This window comes from Lontra canadensis, unplaced genomic scaffold (genome assembly GCF_010015895.1).
Source record: "Lontra canadensis isolate GAN:19392208 unplaced genomic scaffold, GSC_riverotter_1.0 scaffold113, whole genome shotgun sequence".
Taxonomy (NCBI): Eukaryota; Metazoa; Chordata; class Mammalia; order Carnivora; family Mustelidae; genus Lontra; species Lontra canadensis.
In genome coordinates this window covers 1882347-1901817 of record NW_022631107.1, presented here as the reverse complement: position 1 = coordinate 1901817, position 19471 = coordinate 1882347, and the positions used below count along the sequence as shown (strand labels likewise).

The 19471-nt window shown below is 36.7% G+C and overlaps 1 protein-coding gene across 1 annotated transcript in view; it reads right to left on the bottom strand.

Annotated features, from left to right (window-relative positions):
• Window positions 1-19471, bottom strand: part of FANCC (FA complementation group C) — a 275270-nt gene that overhangs the window by 76550 nt on the left and 179249 nt on the right. The window contains exons 5-6 of the mRNA XM_032840451.1: window positions 17600-17713; window positions 16637-16701 (exon numbers count right to left, since the gene is read on the bottom strand). Of these exons, the coding sequence (XP_032696342.1) occupies window positions 16637-16701; window positions 17600-17713 (179 nt within the window). The remainder of the gene's footprint in view (window positions 1-16636; window positions 16702-17599; window positions 17714-19471) is intronic.

The window sequence follows — 19471 nt, the reverse complement described above, 5'->3', positions numbered from 1 at the left end:
TTTTCAGCAATGTTTTATAGTTTGCAGCATACAAGTCTTTTATATCCTTGATTAAGTTTATTCCTAGATATTTTGTTCTTTTTGATATTATAATGGGCTTTAAAAAAAATGTCTTACTGGACTGCTGTTAGTGTATAAAAACACAACTGAGGGGCGCCTGGGTGGCTCAGTGGGTTGAGCCTCTGCCTTCAGCTCAGGTCATGATCTCGGGGTCCTGGGATCAAGCCCCAGATCGGGCTTTCTGCTCAGCAGGGAGCCTGTTTCCCCCTCTCTGCCCGCCTCTCTGCCTATTTGTGATCTCTCTCTGTCAAATAAATAGATAAAATCTTTTTAAAAACCCCCACACAATTGATATTTAAGTATTGATTTTGCATCCTGTAACCTTACTCAAATCATTTATTAGTTCTAACAGTTTTTTTCTGTGGAGTCTTTAGGTTTTTCTATGTATAAGATCATGTCATTTACAAACGGTAAACTGTCCCTTAAAATTCGGATGCCTTGAGGGGTGCCTGTGTGGTGCAGTTCATTAAACATCCAGCTATTGGTATGGGCTCAGGTCCTGACCTCAAGGTCGTGAGATTAAGCCCCACAGGGCTCCATGCTCAGTGTGGAGTCAGCTTGGGACTCTCCTCCCTCTGTCCCTTCCCCCTGCACACGCTCTCTCATTTTCTTTCTGTTTCTAAAATGTTTTTAGAAAACCTCATTTTCTTTCTAAAAAAAAAATTCTTAAAATCTTAAGAAATCTTAAAAAAAAAGTTGGGGGGGGGGGTACATCTTGGTGGCTCAGTCGGTTAAGCATCTGCTTTCACCTCAGGTCATGATCCCAGGTCCTGGGATGGAGTCCCACATCAGGCTTCCTGCTCAGCGGAGTGTCTGCTTCTCCCTCTCCTTCTGCCTCCGTGCCCCCCCACCCCTGGCTCATGCTCTGTCTCTCTCTCTCAAATAAAGAAATAAAATCTTTAAAAAAAAAATTAAAACAAATTTTGGATGCCTTGGGGCACTTGGGTGGCTCTGTCAGTTCTAAGTATCCTACTCTTGGTGTCTGCTCAGGTCATGATCTCAGGATGATGAGACTGAGAGTCAGGTCCACCCTCAGCTCAGAGTCTGCTGAAGACTGTCCCTCTAACCCCCACCTTCACTCTCCTCCCGTGTGCACGCTCTCTAAATAAATAAAATCTTAAACAAACAAACATACAATAAAATTTGGATGCCTTTTGTTTCTTTGTCTTGCCCAATTTCTCCAGTACTTCCAGTATTCTGTTAAAAAGAAGTGGTAAAGAGAGGGTATCCTTGCTTTGTTCCTGATTTTAGAAGGAAAAAATTTTGGTCTTTCACCATGAAGGATGATGTTAGCTGTAGGCTTCTCACACGTGGTCTTTATTTTGTTGAAGCAGTTTCCTTGTATTCCTAATTTGCTGAATGTTCTTATCATGAAAGGGTGTTGCATTTTATCAAACAGTTTTTTCTGATTTAACTGAGATTACCATGATGTGGTTTTTTCCCATCATTTGGCTAACATGGTGTATTACACTAATTGCTTTTTGTATCTTGAATCATTTTTGCATGCTAGGAATAAATCCCACTTGATCATGATGCACAATCTTTTTAGTGTATTGCTGACATTGGTTTGCTTGTACACTGATGAGGATTTTTACACATCATCAATATTCATCATAAATATTGGCCTATAGTTTTCTTCTACTGTCTTTATCTGCCTTTGGTTTCATGGTAATGCTGGCCTCATAAAATGAGTTTTGAAATGTACCCCTCCTCTTCCATTACTTCAGAGAGTTTGAGAAGGACTGGTGTTAATTCTTTAAATATTTGGTAGAATACTCTAGCGAAACCATCTGGTCCTGGGCTTTTCTTTGTTGGAAAGTTTTTGATTAGTGATTTAGTCTCCTTCCTGTACAGATTTGTTCAGATTTTTTAAAATTTATGATTCACTCTTAGTAGGTTTTATGTTTATAAAAAAGATAACCATCTCTTCTAGGTTATCCAATTTGTTACAATATAATTGTTCATAGTAGTCTCATTCTTTTTTTTTTAAATTTCTTATTTAAATTCAATTTAATTAACATATATTGTATTCTTAGTTTCAGAGGTAGAATTTAGCAATTCATCAATTGCATACAATACTCAGTGAGCATTACCTCAAGTGCCCTCCTTAATGCCCATTATCCAATTACCCCCATTTGCCCACCCACCTCCCCTGCAGCAGCTCACAGTGTGTCTCCTATAATTAAGTCTCTTACAATTTCCTCCCTTTGTTTAGTCTCATTTTAATTTTTTCCCTTCCCCTATGTTCATCTGTTTTGTTTCTTAAATTCCACATATGAATGAAATCATATGGCACTTGTGCTCCTCTGACTTATCTCGTTTAGCATAATGTCCTCTAGTTCTATCCACATTGTTGCAAATGGCGAGCCTTTTTGATGACTAATATTCCACTGTATGTATATATGTATGTATATATATATATATATGTCTGTGTATATATATATATTCTTTATATATAAATTCATCTGTCAATGGACATCTGGGCTCTTTCCATAGTTTGGCTATTGTGAACACTGCTATTATAAATACTGGAGTGTATGCATCACTTCACATCAATATGTTTGTATCCTTTGCATAAATACCTAGTAATGCAATTGGTGGATCATAGGGTAATTCTATTTTTAAAATTTTTTAAAGATTTATTTATTTATTTATCTGACAGACAGAGATCACAAGTAGGCAGAGAGGCAAGCAGAGAGAGGAGTGGGGGAGGCAGGCTCCCTGCTGAGCAGAGAGCCCGATGCGGGGCTCCATCCCAGGATCCTGGGATCATGACCTGAGCCAAAGGCAGAGGCTTTAACCCACTGAGCCACCCAGGTGCCCTCTATTTTTAACTTTTTGAGGAACTTCCATACTCTTTTCCAGGTGGATGAACCAGTTTGCATTCCCACCAAAAGTGTAAGACAGTTTTCCTTTCTCTGCTTCCCTGCTAATATCTTGTGTTTCCTGACTTGTTAGATTTAGCCATTCTGACTGGTGTGAGGTCATTTTGGTACTGATTTGTATTTTCCTGATGCAAGTGATGTTGAGCATTTTTTCATGTATCTGTTGGCCATTTGTATGTCTTCTGTTAAGAAATGTCTGTTCATCTCTTCTGCCCATTTCTTGACTAGATTTTTCGTTTTGGGGTGTTGAGTTTAATTTTTTTATAGATTTGGTACACTAGCCTTTACCTGACAAGACACTGGCAAATATCTTCTTGCATTCAGTAGGTTGCCTATTAGTTTTGTTGACTGTTTCTTCTGCTGTCATGAAGTCCCAATAGTTGATTTTTGCTTTTGTTTCTCTTGCTTTTGGAGATGGTCTGGCAAGAAGCTGCTGTAACCTAGGTCAAAAATTCCTCTAGGAATTTGATGGATTCCTACTTCGCATTTAGGTCTTTCATCTATTTTGAATTTATTTTTGTGTGTGGCATAAGAAAGTGGTCTGGTTTCATTCTTCTGCATGTGGCTATCCAGTTTTCCCAACACCATTTGTTGAAGAAACTGTCTTTTATCCATTGGATATTCTTACCTACTTTGTTGAAGATTAGTTGACCATAGATTTGAGGATCCAATTCTGGGTTTTCTACTCTGTTTCACTGATGTACGTGTCTGTTTTTGTGCCAGCACCATACTGTTTGGATGATTACAGTTTTGTAATACTGCTTCAAGCCCAGAATTGTGATGCTTCTAGTTTTGATTTTCTTTTTCAACATTACTTTGGTTATGTGAGGTCTTTTCTGCTTCCATACAAATTTTAGAATTGTTTTTTCCAGCTCTGTGAAAAATATTGATGGTATTTTGTTTGATAGGGATGCTCTGGAAGTGTAGACTGCTCTGGGTAACATAACATTTTAACAATATTTATTCTTCTAATCCATGAGCATTTCTTTTGTGTCTTCCTCAATTTCTTTTGTAAGTGTTCTACAGTTTTCAGAGGACAGATCCTTTACATCTTTGGCTAGGTTTATTCCTGGGTATCTTACGGCTTTTGGTGCCATTATACAATGGGATCGATTCCTTGATTTCTCTTTCTTCTGCCTCATTGTTATTGTATAAAACTGCAACTGATTTCTGGGTATTGATTTTATATCTTGTGACTTTGCTGAATTCCTTTATCAGTTCTAACAATCTCTGGACGGAGTCTTTAGGGTTTTCTACATAGAATATCATGTCGTCTGTGAAGAATGAAAGTTTGATTTATTCTTTGCCAATTTGGATACCTGTTATTTATTTTTACTGTGTGATTGCTGAGGCTAGGATTTCCAGTATTATGTCAAACAACAGTGTTGGGAGTGGACACCCCTTCTCTGACCTTAGGAGGAAAGGTCTCAGTTTTTCCCCACTGAGGATGCTATTTGCTGTGGGCTTTTCATATATGGCTTTCATGAAACTGAGATATGTTCCCTCTATCCCTGTACTGCAGAGTTTTTATCAAGAAAGGATGCTGTATTTTGTCAAATGCTTTTTCTGCATCTATTGAGAGAATCATATAGTTGCCATCCTTTCTTTTATCAATATGGTGTATCATATTGATTGATTTGTGAATGTTGAGCCACCCTTGTAGCCCAGGAATAAAACCCATTTGGTTGTGGTGAATAATCCTTTTAATATATTGTTGGATCACATTAGCTAGTATCTTGTTGAGAATTTCTGGATCCATATTCTTCAGGGATATTGGTCTATAATGCTTCTTTTGGGTGGGGTTTTTGTTTTGTTTTGTTTTGTTTTGGGATCAAGGTAATGGTGGACTCATAGAATGACTTTGGAAGTTTTCCTTCCATTTCCTTTTTTTTTTGAAACAGCTTCAGAAGAATAGGTATTAACTCTTCTTTAAATGATTGGTAGAATTCCACTGGAATGGCATCTGACCTCTAGACTCTTGGTTTTTGGAAGATTTTGAATTAGTGATTCAATTTCTTTGCTGGTTATGGGTCTGTTCAGGTTTTCTACTTCTTCCTGTTTCAGTTTTGGTAGTTTATGTGTTCATATGTAAGAATACATCCATTTCTTACAGACTGCCTAATTTGTTAATTGTTCATAATATTCTTTTTTTTTTTTAAAGATTTTATTTATTTATTTGACAGAGAAAGATCACAAGTAGGCAGAGAGGCAGGCAGAGAGAGAAGCAGGCTCCCTGCTGAGCAAAGAGCCCGATGTGGGGCTCGATTCCAGGACCCTGAGATCATGACCCGAGCTGAAGGCAGCGGCTTAACCCACTGAGCCACCCAGGCGCCCCCATAATATTCTCTTATAATTGTTTGTATTTCTTAGATGTTGGTTGTGATATCCTCTCTTTCATTCATGATTTTATTTATTTGGGTCCTTTCTCCGTTCTTTTTGATAAGTCTGGCTAGGGGTTTATCAACCTTATTCTTTCAAGGAATCAGCTACTAGTTTCTTTGGTCTGTTCTTTTGTTTCTCTGATTTCTATATCATTGATTTCTGCTCTAATATTTATTATTTCTCTTCTCCTGCTAGATTTAGGCTTTATTTGCTGTTCTTTTTCCAGCTCCTTTAGGTATAAATTTAGGTTGTCCTTTTGAGATTTTTCTTCTTCAGAAAGGACTGTTTGCAATAAACTTCCCTCTTAGGATCACCTTTGCTGCATCCCAAAAGTTCTGAACTGTTGTTTTCATTTTCATTTGCTTCCATGTATTTTTTTAAATTCTTCTTTAATTTCTTGGTTGACCCATTAATTATCTAGTAGGATGCTCCTTAACCTGCATGTATTCACGGGCCTTCCAAAATTTTTCTTATGATTGAGTTCAAGTTCTAAAGGACTGTCATCTGAAAATAAGCAGGGTATAATCTCAATCTTTTTGTACCAGTTGAGACCTGATTTGTGACCCATTATGTAATCTATTCAGGAGAATATTCCATGTGCACTCCAGAAGAATGTGTATTCTGCTGCTTTAGGATGAAATGCTCTGAATATACTGTAAAGTCCATCTGATCCAGTGTTGTCATTCAAAGCCCTTATTTCCTTGTTGATCTTCTGCTTTGATGACCTGTCCATTGCTATGAATAGGGTGTTAAAGTCCCCTACTGTTACTGTATTATTATCAATTAGTTTCTTTAACTTTGTTAGTGACTGGTTTATTTATTTGGCTGTTCCCATTTTAGGGGCATAAATATTTATGATTATTAGTTCTCATTGTTGGATAGATTCTTTTATTATGACATAGTGTCCTCCTCCATCTCTTATTATACTCTTCGGTTTCAAATCTAGTTTGTCTGATATGAGGATAACTACTCGGGCTTTCTTTTGATGTTCATTGCATGATAAATGGTTCTCCAAGTCCTCACTCTCCATTTAGAGGTATCTTTGGGCCTAACATGAGTCTCTTGTAGACAGCATATGGATGAGTCTTATTTTTTGTTTCTGTTTTTATTTTTTTAAAATCCAATCCAATACCCTATATCTTTTGATTGGGGCATTTAGCCCATTTACAATCAGAGTAACTAGTAAAAGATATGAATCTAGTGCCACTGTATTCCCTGTGACATTACTGTTTCTGTCTGTTGTCTCTGTTACTTTCTGGTCTTTATTACTTTTGGACTCTTCTTTCAAAGGATCCCCTTTAGTATTTCTTGCAGGGCTGGTTTAGTGCTTATAAATTCCTTTCATTTTTGTTTATCCTGGAAACTCTCTATCTCTCCTTCTGTTCTGAATGACAGCCTTGCTGGATAAAGTATTCTTGGCTGCCTATTTTTGCCATTTAGCACATTGAATATATCGTACCAGTCCTTTCTGGCCTGTCAGGTCTCTGCAGACAGTCCCTGCCAACCTTATGTGTCCACCCTTATAGGTTAAAGATCTCTTGTCCAGAGCTGCTTTCAGAGTTTTCTCTTTATCTTTGAAATCTGCAAGTTTCATTATTATATGTTGAGTTATTGACCTATATTTATTGATTTTGGGGGGGTTCCTCTCTGCATCCTGGACTTGAATGAATGCCTGTTAGCTTCCCTAATCTGGGGATTCTCAGATATACATATAGTTCTCAGCTGTAATTTGTTCAAGTAACCCTTCTGCCCTTCTCTCCCTCTCTCCCTCTTCTAGAATCCCTATTATCTGGGCATTATTTCACTTTAAATTGCTGAGTTCTCAAAGTCTCCCTTCCTGATCCAATAGTTGTCTTTGTCTCTTCTTTTCTGCTTCCTTATTTTTCATCATTTTATCTTCTGTATCACAGACTCTCTCATCTTCCTCATTTATCCTCACCTTTAGGGTCTCCATTTGGGACTGCATCTCAGTAATAGCATTTTTAATTTCAGTCTGACTAGATTTCAGTTCCTTTATTTCTTTAGTAAGGGATTCTCTCATGTCTTCTATGCTTTTTTCAAGCCCAGCTAGTATCTTGGTAATCACTGTTTCAAATTCTAGTTCAGACATCTTACTTATATCCATATTGATTAAATTCCTGGCAGTGAGTACTACCTCCTGTTCTTTCCTTTGGGGTAAACTTCTCTGCCTTATCATTTTGTCCAGAAAAGAACAGAACAAAGAGAGAGAAAAGACAATAATAAAAACCACAGAAAAAAGAAAAAAGCAGAAGAAAACAAAAGACAAAACAAGAAAAAAAAATCAAGAAACAAAACAAAAAACTAGATCCTGGGTGTATTTTGGTCTGTTTGTTAAAAGAAACTAGATCCCAAAATAGGAAAGAAAGAGAAACTTATATATATACACAAAAATAAGATACAATGAAAAGAAGCAAAATTTATATATATAACATATACACAGACACACCATATATATATACTTATAAATAAAAAGTAAAAAAAAAATTGAAAAAATAAAATAGCTAAAAAACAACAACAACAAAACCCTGAAAGACTAAAGAATTAAAAAACTTATGTTTTCTCCAAGAGCTGAAGCTTTGCACTTCTCTATGATGAGTAAAGGGTGCGGCCAGTTGTTCCTGGTCTTCTGACGAAGGGGTCTGTTTGGCTAATTTTCAGGTGCTCTTCCTGGTACAAATAGGTCTCTCTTGCCAGGGGGCCCTGCTCAGTGTAAGCAGCTCCAGATTACACAAGGTTGCACTGTTCTGCTCCCTGAGGGCTTTCATCACAGATAGGCAGGAGGAATATGGTGGTGCCCCACTCTTTACCCCTGGAGCTGAAAGTTCTTGGCCTCTAGTTTTCAGTGAGCCCTCATAGAAACATAGTCAATGACTCTTATCTCCCTGGTTTCTATCAGAACTCTGTGTTCACCCAGCCCGTGACTGAGCATTTTCATCTAGGCAAACTCTGAGTTCCAAGTCTCCAAATTTTATGTACTCCTGCAGCACAGACCCATGCTGTTCTTCCTACGGGACGGAGGGGAGGAGTCTCCCTACGCCTCGGCCTTTGCTGGGCCCTTGCCAGGGGAGTGGCTGGAGGACCCTGCAAAGGTTTGTGGTTTATGGCAACACAGAGCAGAAAGCTGGCACCCAGATTCGCTGTTTTCAGCCAGCTTCCCCGTTCCAATGCCTGGGAACTCTGCCACCCTCAGGCATCCCGATTCTTCTTCTAACACCAGGAATCCTGAGACTATGCTGTCCCACCTGGGATTCTGCCCCGCTTTACTACCTGAGCACCTTTAAGCCAGGGGTCTCCCTGACTGTAGCAGACTTCCAGAAGTTCTCATTTTGTGTTCCACTGCTTATAACACTTTGCAGTGGCCTCCTTATACTGGTTCCCTCTCTTCCACCTTATCCTCCAGCATATCACCCTGGATTCAAGTCTCCACTGCTTCTACCTTCCAAAAAGCAGTTGCTTTTCTATTTGTAGAATTGCAACACTTCTTTTCTCAGATGTCCAATTGATTTTGCAGGTGTTCAGAACAATTTGATAACTATCTAGCGAATTCCAATGACCAGACGATCTTAGAGTTCCCTACTCCTCTGCAATCTTAACTGCTCCTCCATAGTCTCTTATTCTTTTTATTTCTGTGCCACCAGTTGTAATGTCTTCTCTTTCATTTCTGGTATTTGTTGAGTTTTCTCACTGATTTTCTTAGTCTAGTTAAGTAAGGGTTTGCCAATTTTCTTGATCTTTAAAAAAAATTTTTTTTTCTATTCTCTCCTTAGTTTATTTCTGTTGTAATCTTTATTATTTCATTCCTTTTGCTATCTTTGGGTTTAGTTTGTTCTTTTCTAGTTCCCTGAGGTATAAAATTAGGTTGCTGATTTCAGATCTTTTTAAAAGAAGGTATTTACTGCTACATACTTTCCTCTTAGTACTAGTTTTCTCTCATCCTATTCTTTTTGGTACACTATGTTTCCATATTTCATTTGTCTCAACAGATTTCTTTTTTGTTTTTAATAGATTTTATTTATTTAGGCACCTGGGTGGCTCAGTTGGTTGGGTGACTGCCTTTGGATCAGGTCATGATCCCAGAGTACCGGGATCGAGTCCCACATCAGGCTACCAGCTCCGTGGGAAGTCTGCTTCTCCCTCTGACCTTCTCCCCTCTCATGCTCTCTCTTACACTCTCTCTCAAATAATTATTTATTTATTTGAGAGAGAGAGAGAGAGACACAGCAGGAGAGGGAACATAAGCAGGTGAAGTGAGAAAGAGGGAAGCAGACCTCCCACTGAGCAGGCAGCCCACTGATGCAGGGCTGGATCCCAGGACCCTGGGATCCTGGGATCATGACCTGAGCCAAAGGCAGACGTTTAACTACTGTGCCACCCAGGCAGCCCTCAACATATTTTCTAATTTCCCTTGTGATTTCTTCTTTGACTCACTGGTTGTTCAAGAATGTGTTATATAATTTGCACATATTTATGAATTTTTAAAAATTTCTAATTTCATACCTTTGTGGTTGAAAGAAACACTTGGCATAATTTCAACCTTACATTTCTTAGGACTTGTTTTGTGGCCTAACATGTGACCTATCCTGGAGAATGTTCTGCATGTGCTTGAGAAGAATGTATTTTGCTGTTATTGTATAGAGTGTTCTGTATGGATCTATATGGTTCAGTTGTTCTGTTTTTCAAATCCCGTTTCCTTATTGATCTTTGGTCTGGTTGGTCTACACATTATTGAGAGTAGGGTATTAAAATCTCCTATGATTATTGTGTTACTTTCAATTTCTCCCTTCAATCTTGTCAATGTTTGCTTCATATATTTCAATGCTCTGCTATTAGGTGCAGAGACATTTATAAACTGTTTTATCTTCCTGGTGACATGAACAGTTTACCATTATACAAGATCTTTCTCTCTTATAACAGTTTTTGATTTAACATATTCTACAGAAGTAGAGCCACTGCTGCTCTTTTGTGGTTAAAATCTGCATTGGCTATCTTCTTCCATCCTTTCCCTTTAAGCTTCTATACATCCTTATATCTAAAATGAATCTTTTGTAGGCAGCACATAGTTGGATCTTTTTTTTTAAAAAAATCCATTCAGCCATTCAACATCTTTTGATTGGAGAGTTTAATCCTTTTACATTTAAAGTAACTGCTGATACAGAACAATTTACTTTTGCCATTTCATTATTTTTTTACATGTCTTGTGGTTATTTTGTTCATTTTTCCTCTCTTGCTGCCTTCCTTTGTGTTTTGTTGATTATTTTTTTCTTTTTTCTTTTTGTAGTGATATGCTTTGGTTCCCTTCTCATTTTCCTTTGTGTAACTTCTATAGTTTTTTTTTTTTTTTTTTTTGGTCTTTACCATGGAGATTACATAAAATATCTTATGGTTACAACAATCTATTTTAAACTGATAACTTCAGTTACACACAAAAACTTTACTCCTTTATATCTCCTCCTCATGCTTCATGTTATTATATCTCTTTGTTTTATACCCATTAACACAATTTTTTAAAAGATTCTATTTACTTATTTGAGAGAGAGCGAGAGAGTGTACAAGCACACCTGCAAGAGTGGGGGTGGGGAGAGGCACAGGGAGAGGGAAAAGCAGGCTCCCAGCTGAGCAGGGAGCCTCACATGGGACTCAACCTCAGGACCCCGGGATCATAACCTGAGCAGAAGGCAGATGCTTAATTGACTGAGCCACCCAGGTGCCCCCATTAACATAATTTCTTGGTTACGGTTTTTTTGCTTTTATTGTCTAAATTTCACCAGATTTAAGAGTAATTTATGTATCACCATTATAGTATTATAGGATTTTACATTTGTTTATATATTTACCTTTACCAGAGAGTTTATATTTCAGTATGCTCTTGTGTTCCTGCCTAAAGTCCTTTGGTTTCAACTTGAAAAACTCCCTTTAACAATTCTTGTAAGGCTGGTCTAGTGGTGATTACCTCCCTCAGCTTTTGTTTATTTGGGAAGGTCTTAATTTCCCCTTCATTTTTAAGGACACTTTGCAGAATATAATAACCTTGGTTGGCAGGTTTTTTTTGTTTTGTTTTGTTTTTTTAAGCAAGTCTGAATATGTCATCTTGTTCCCTTCTGGCCTTAATGTTTCTGCTGAGTAATCCACTGATAATCTGGAGAACTTCCTTGTAGGTGTTACATTCTTTGTGTTCTTTTTTTGCTTTTTCTTGCTGTCAACATTCTCTACCTCTTAACAGTTTGATTACAACATGTCTTGCTGTAGGTCCTTTTGGATTTATTCTAGTTGGGAGTTCTTTGAGCTTCTTGAATTAGGATGTCCAGTTCCTTTCTTAGATTTGATAAGCTGTCTTTTTCTTATTTCTGTGACTCCTGCAATACATATAACTCGTGCACTTGACGGTGTTCCATAAATTCTAAGACTTAATTAACTTTTCTTCATTCCCTTTTTTTTTTTTACTTGATTTGATAATTTCAAGTGACATGTCTTCAAGTTAACTGCTTGACTAAGACTACTGTTGAACCCCTCTACTAAATTTTTCAATTCAGTTACTGTGTTCTAGCTCCAGAATGTCTTTTTGGTGTTTTTTTTCTAATTGCTATCTCTTGATATTCTCATTTTGTTTATGCATCATTTTTCTGATTTCATTTAGTTATTTATCTATATTCTATTGTAGTGCATTTAGCTCCTTTAGGATAATTATTTTTAATTCTTTGACAGGCAGTTCATAGTTCTTCACTTCTTTAGGGTAGGTTTGTGAAATTAATTTTGTTCCTTTGTTTGGGCCATGTTTTCCTGTTTCTTTGTGTGCATTATTTTTTTGTTGCATTTTCTGCAGCCGAAGAAATAGCCACTTCTCCCAGGCTTTATGGACTTCCTTTCTACAGGAGAAGACTCTCACAATTCAACTTAGTGAGAGAATCTGGGGGTCCTTTGAATCTTAACTGGGGATGTGTCTTCTCTGGGATTGTTTATGTAATAATTTCCCAGAGAGCGTGCCAGTTTTTCAGGAGTTTGCAATCTCTTCCTCCCTCTGGTGTTTGTCTTTGGTACTGCAGGTTCTCTGGTGCAACAATAAGCCACTAGCTCTGTGGTTCTCTGCAGACTTCTGACCTCCAAAGTATGCTAGTTCTGTTATTGCTTCAAGTCATGGGAGACTGAAACGAATCCCTAAAGTAGCCCCTTCAGAAGATGGAAAATTAGATACACATTCCACTCTTTTTTTCTCACCCCCTGCCCCATCTAGACATTAGGTGGGAGCTGGGTGTTTTCTCCCCGAGCCTACCTCCATCGATCGGCAGCACTGCCAGTTTCCTGGTGCTGCAAGAAGCAGCTGAGGACTCTCTAATGTTCCTCAGTCCCCAGGCACTGAAAGTCTGCTGGTTCCCCATCTGTGGTCAGAGTCAGGCAAATGAGACACCAGTCCCTCAGGTGATCTCCCCAAAGCAGGAACACTGAACATATTCCATTCTTTTTTCCCCCCCCTCAAAGGAGAAACTGTAAGCTAGAATTTTCCTCCCAATCCCACAATACTGAGCCAGTTTAGGGGAAGGAGTACTGTGGTTGATATGAAATGGCTTTCTTACCCATTTCAATATGGTTGTTTTTAACTTTGAGTTTGCCTGGGTATTATAGCATCTTAAATGGTTTCTGGAGTTCTCATAAAGGCTCTTTGGGTCATACACCATTGCTAAGTCAGTGTTTCTGTATGGAAACAAGGACTGGGGCTTCCTATTCTACTGTCTTGCTGACATCACTCTTGAATTTTTTAAAATGTTTGCTATTTATTGTTTTCCTTTTTTAGTAATAACTTACTTATATTTCTTGCCCATTTCTATACTGGAGTGTTTGCCTCTTTATGATTGATTTGCAGGAGGCATTTCTATACTTCTCATACTGATCGTCTGTTTTATAGGTTGCAAATATGTTCCAATTCTCTGGCTGATGTTTTTCACTAGTTAATAGTGTTTTTGTTTTGTTGTTGTTTCTTCTCAGTTAAGTTTTTAAAAAATCATTAGTTTGACATAGTTCAGGATATTGGTGAAGGGTGTACATATACATTGTATCCTACTGATGTTTTAAGTCCATTTTAATAAAGCTCTAATTCTATTATTCAACATTCATCTCAAGGCAAAAGTAAAGTTTCTACCTGGCATGTAAATAAATTATTGTAAAAGCTTTCCTTGCCTTCCCAGGGACTCTTCTCATTACTTTTTAGATATAATTTATATCCCATAAAATGTACCAATTTGAAATGTTCAATTAAAAGATTCTTAATAGATTACTAAGTTGGACAATCACTACCACTAATGATCCATTTTTAGGACGCTTCTGTCACTTCAAGATCTTCATTTGCAGCAAATCCCTGTTCCTACATTTAGCTCCAGGCAACAGGAATCTATTCTCTCTATAGATTTACCTATTACGGACATTATAAAAATGGGATCACATAATATATGGTCTTCTGTGACTGGCTTCTTTCACTAAGCATAATGTTTTTGAGGTTCACACACGTTGCAACATGGATCAGTAGATTGTTCCTTTCTTAGTGAGATACAGTGTTCTACAGTATGGACATAGGATATTTTGTTATCCATTTGTGAGTTGATGGTTATTTGGGTTGCTTCCACTTTTTGTTTTTTGTGAATAATGCTGCTACGAACATCTGTATACAAGTGTTCATGTGCTTATCAGCCATTTGTATATATTTTTTGATGACCTTTTCCAATCTTTTGCCTATTTTTTTAACTGGGTGGTCTTGTTACTGAGTTCTTTATACATGGGTTATTTGTCTTATTACTGAATTCTTTAGGTATTCTGGGTAGGAGCCCTTTATCAGATACATAATCTGAAAATATATGCTCACAGTTTGTCTTGTCTTTTCATTTTTTAAATAGTGGTAACAGACAATACTTATTTATCCATCCAGTTAAGGTGGTCCTTTGGATCCTTTCTGGTTTTGTACTATTACAAAATTGAGCAACTGTGAATATTTGTATAGAAATATTTATGACTACCTATGTTTTCATTTATTGTGAGTAAATACTCAGAATGGAGTTGATGGATCATATGGTAAGTGTGTGTTTAACTTTACAATAAACTACTACACTCTTTACCAAAGTGGTGATCCCAAGTCACATTTTCACAGAGAGTAGATGAGAGATCCAGTGGTTCCATATCTTCTCTAACACATGTTGATGTGTTTTAGTTATTTGAGGGAGTGTATAGTTGGTATCATGTTTGTTTTTTTTCCTTGCTTTTTTTAAACTGTGGTAAAACATACATAATTTTTACTTTTTTAATCATTTGTACTTGGTAACCATTTAGTAGCATTAAAGGCATTCACATACTGTGTACCCACCACCACAATCTATACTCAAGGATCTTCATTATCCCTAAGCCCTAACAAAACCTATGGACCCATTAAACAGTAACCCCATTCGCTCTAGCCCCTGATAAACTCTATTCTTCTTTCTATCTCTATTGAGTTTTCCTCTTCTAGGTACTTCATACAAGTGATATCCTACATTATTTGCCCTTCTGTGTCTGACTTATTTCACTAAGCTTGATGTTTTCAAGGTCCATCCATGTTCTTGCATATATAAAATTTGTATTCCTCTTTATGGCTGAAGAATATTCTATTGTATTTTGTTTATCCACATTTTATCGACTCCACGTTTTGCTAATGGGAACTTGGGAGTGTTGCCACATTTTGGCTATTGTGAATAATGCTGCTATGTACGTTGGTGTTCAGATATCTGTTCAAATCCCTGTTTTCAATTCTTCTGAATATATACCCAGGAGCTGGTCTTATGGTAATTCTAAGTTTAATTTTTTGAGGAACTGCCAAACTTTTCCACAGTAGTTGTACCATTTAACATTCCCACCAGCAAGACTATCCTTTCAGGAATCACTTCTATAGTTTGTTACATTCCTACCAACAATGCACAAGTTCTACTTTCTTAACTTACTTGCCAACATTTATTATTTTTCATTTTGCTTGTTTTTTAAATGAGAGATCATGCTGATATATGTGATGTGGTATTCCACTGTGTTTCTGATTTGCATTTCTCTAATAATTGGTGGTGCTGGACACTGTTTCATGTGCTTACTAGCCAGCTGCATATCATCTTTGGAGACATGTATAAACAACTCTTTTGCCCCATTTTTGAATTGAATATTTTGTTGTTGTTGAGTTAAGGGAGTTAAATCCTTATTGGATACAAGACTTCCAAATGTCTTCACTCAATCAATGGGCTGTCTTTTTGCTTTGATAGTATAACTCATAAAAATTCATAATTTTAATGAAGTCTAATTTATCTACTTTTCCTTTGTTGCTTGTGCTTATGGTGTCATATCCAAAAAAATCACTGCCAAATCAATAAATGAAGATTTTCTCCAGTGTTTTTGCTTAAGAGTCTTATAGTTTACTTTAAAGTTCAGATGCAAAGGATCATATAGGCTGAGAGCAAAGGCCATTTCTGATAGAGCTTTAATTGACAACAGCTTTATAAAAACAAACAAAAAGCAAAAAACAAGGACAAAAGTCCCTTATCCCCAGACTCTCTTGTTAAAAATTTGTTAAAAATGAAATGCTCACCAGGGCACCTGGGTGGCTCAGCTGGTTAAGTGTCTGCTTTTGGCTCAGGTCATGATCCTAGAGCCTTGGGATGGAGACCCCACATCAGGTTCCCTGCTCTCAGCGGGGCTTCTGCTTTTCCCTCTGCCTCTGCCCCTCCCCCTGCTCATGCTCCCACCCTCTCAAATGAATAAATACAACCTTAAAAAAAAAACTGAAATGCTCACCAATGAATACGACTTTGAATTCTCTGAGAGTGAAGAATATTTTGTAATGTGATTAATTGCCTTTTAATTTGTCTGACTCTATTTGATTTGTTTAGTCTAGATTTTGGAGTATTATGTTTCTTAAAATAAGTCATATGTCCACATCAAATATCTGTTGCCTTGTAAATACTGTTTGTGTGTGTGTCTTTTTAAGACACACACACACACACACACACTCTGAGCTGAGCCTTTCCTTTGTGTTCTCTACTGTATATGTAGGGTTTTTTACTCAGTGGGTCACAAGAGATGCTGCATAATTTACTGCCCTATAGAAGTTGAAAGAATAGTGATTTAAAAAGTTTCATAAAACTCACCAATTTGCCGTGTATAAATAATCTCTCCACACAGAATATAACTCTAACTATGAACATGCATTTCCAAAGAATTATAAAATTTTTCTCTCATAACCATACTGATACATTTTGAAACTTGAGAAGGGGGATGTTTAGTTTAACACCTACCGCCTTTGAGTGTTAAATCCATTAAGATGATTCTCTCGGAGTTCAGACACTAATGATAAAACCATCTGTAAAACAAAATCATTTGCAGGTTAACTCATACTGCAAAACAGGATTACATCAGTTCTATTTTTCTTGGTGTGAGTGATATTTCCGTTGAGATTCCCTCCCCTCCCCTACCCGTCCTCTCCTTGTTTTACTTTGTCAAAATGAAAAGAAAGCAGTGCCAAGTCCATTTACTAATAACTTGGATTTTATTTTTAATGTCTGTTATTCCACATTCTAATTTAAGCAAATGAACAGTAGACAGATCATTAATTTCCTAAGAAAATCAAACTTGTTAAAAATAAAACCACATTGAAATTAACTTATTTTTTCCTTCCTAATTTAGTTCTAGTAATTTTTTAAATGCTATTTACGTATAAAATTTCTAAAACACCAGAGCAGTTAACAAACATTAAAAATCTTATAACAGTATTTAGAAGATCATAAATTAAAATTTCTTGAATTTGGCCAAAATTCAAGGCAGAAGAAAACAAAACTTTAATACTAAGATGTGAATCTATATTACTATTTACAACATTGTTACTTATTGAATTTTTTGCTTTAATGTAAAATTCCTTAAGGTTATCTTAAATACAAAATTTGTCCAACAGTAAAAGGGTGTGTTTATACTGGCTAAGGAAATCTCTTCTCCCAAAAATCTTTGAAAGAATAAACGAGATCTGTTAAGAGAAAAGAGGGGTTGGTTGATTTAGAATAACCTCTCCTGGTTTCCTTCGTTTTTCTCATAATCTCCCGTCTCACATTTCTTCCTTACATGGCTGTAAGTCCACCCAAGGTAAGAAGAGATAAACAAAGAAAAGTTAAACATCTTTCCTGGAAGAGTGAGGTATTTCTTACCCTTTTTTGCCATGGTACATTAAGCAACAAAAATTTCAATACTAATAAATTAAAAATACTCACATTTTTAAGCAAACCAGGATAGTAATCTGCAGGTGTAAATTCAAGACCTTGAGTAAAAAGACCAACTTCTTTTGTATCAAATCTGAATGCCGAAAGTATATGAGATAACAACCCCTAAAAACCATAAACAGACAAAGTTATTAAAAGTGAGTGCAAGTGCCTATTACCTATAATGCCTGCAGTCTAGGTCATCCGTAAATGCACTCATCTCTGTGAAATGATTAATCTTAATTTGTCCAAATACCCTGTTCGCATGGATTCATGGTATAAAGAATAAATCAGCATTAAAATTATCACATTAAAAATAGGTCAATTTAAACAATTGTTAACAGTGAAGCAAAAATATATCATGAATGAACAGTGCTTTAACCATATAAGGAATGTGATCATGGGATGCCTGGGGTGGCTCAGTTGGTTAAGCATCTGCCTTGACTCCTATCATGATACTGGGGCCCTGGGATGGAGTCCTGCATCAGGCTCCTTGCTCAGCAAGGAGTCTGCTTCTCCCTCTGCCGCTCCTACTGTTTGTGCTGACAAATAAATAAATAAAATCTTATTAAAAATAAAGAATGTGATATTTATTATTTTTAAACTCAGCAAAATATTTTTATCAAAGTAGCTATAATAATTTAACACATGACAAGAAACAGACCACAAATTACTAGGCAAAGATGATGCAATAAATGGTGTTACACAGGAATGCTATTTGAAAAAAAAATTAGAAATGTTAAACATCAATGTAAAGAGATCAATGTAAAAATGAAGTAATAAGAAGAAAACGTAAGTACTTTTCAGGCATCTGAATGGGGAAGAACTTTGTAAACTGAGAATCAAGAGAGCAAATTATTGGTTGTTCTAAACAGAAATAAAACCTTGTGCTTTCAGAAACTAATACAAGCACAATCTAGGAAGAATATTACTAACAAATAACAGCAGATCATAAATAATGTGCAAAATACAGCACTACGAACATAAAAATGAGTATGAACAGATAATTCATAAAAGGAAATACAAATGTGCAAGAAACAAACTTATAAATGTTCACCCTCATAAACTCTAAGAGTGAATTTAAACATCAACATACTATTTTTCACTTAATGAATTAAAGATTTTTACAAACCTAAATACCGAATGCTAATCTGGGTTCTCTGAAACAGGTATTCTGTGTGAGCTACTGTAATATAAATGGGTATCCCTACGTCCTGCTGCTCTGAACCACACTGAGGCACCCCCAGAGGGTCTGAGTGCGTGTAACACGGCTCCCTACCTACCCCAAGCTTGGATTGCCAGGGCTAGTCTGCCCAGAGGTTATAACCTGAACAAAGGTGCCTTATAGGTTAGTAGAGGCCTGCCTTATAGAGAGCAATTTGAAAATACATATTAAAGGTGTTTTTTTTTTAAATTTTTTTTATTTATTTATTTATTTATTTATTTATTTATTTAATTTATTTGACAGACAGAGATCACAAGTAGGCAGAGAGGCAGGCAGAGAGAGAGGAGAAAGCAGGCTCCCTGCCGACCAGAGAGCCCGATGCGGGGCTCGATCCCAGGACCCTGGGATCATGTCCTGAGCTGAAGGCAGAGGCTTTAACACTCTGAGCCACCTAGGCGCCCCCATATTAAAGGTTTTTAAAAGCATTCATAACTTTCCATGTATCTGGCACATGTTTAAGGATAAATCCAAATATGGTGATGGGGATTATACTCAGAGATGTTCACTACAATATTATTTCTCACAGTGAAAAATGTCTAACAGCAGGAACTGATTAATTTATAAAACCCTCATTGTAAACCATTAAAATGTTTATAAAGATTTCATGAGAGCATTTTAAATGGTTATATTACAATGTCAAATGAAGAAAGGAAGATGCA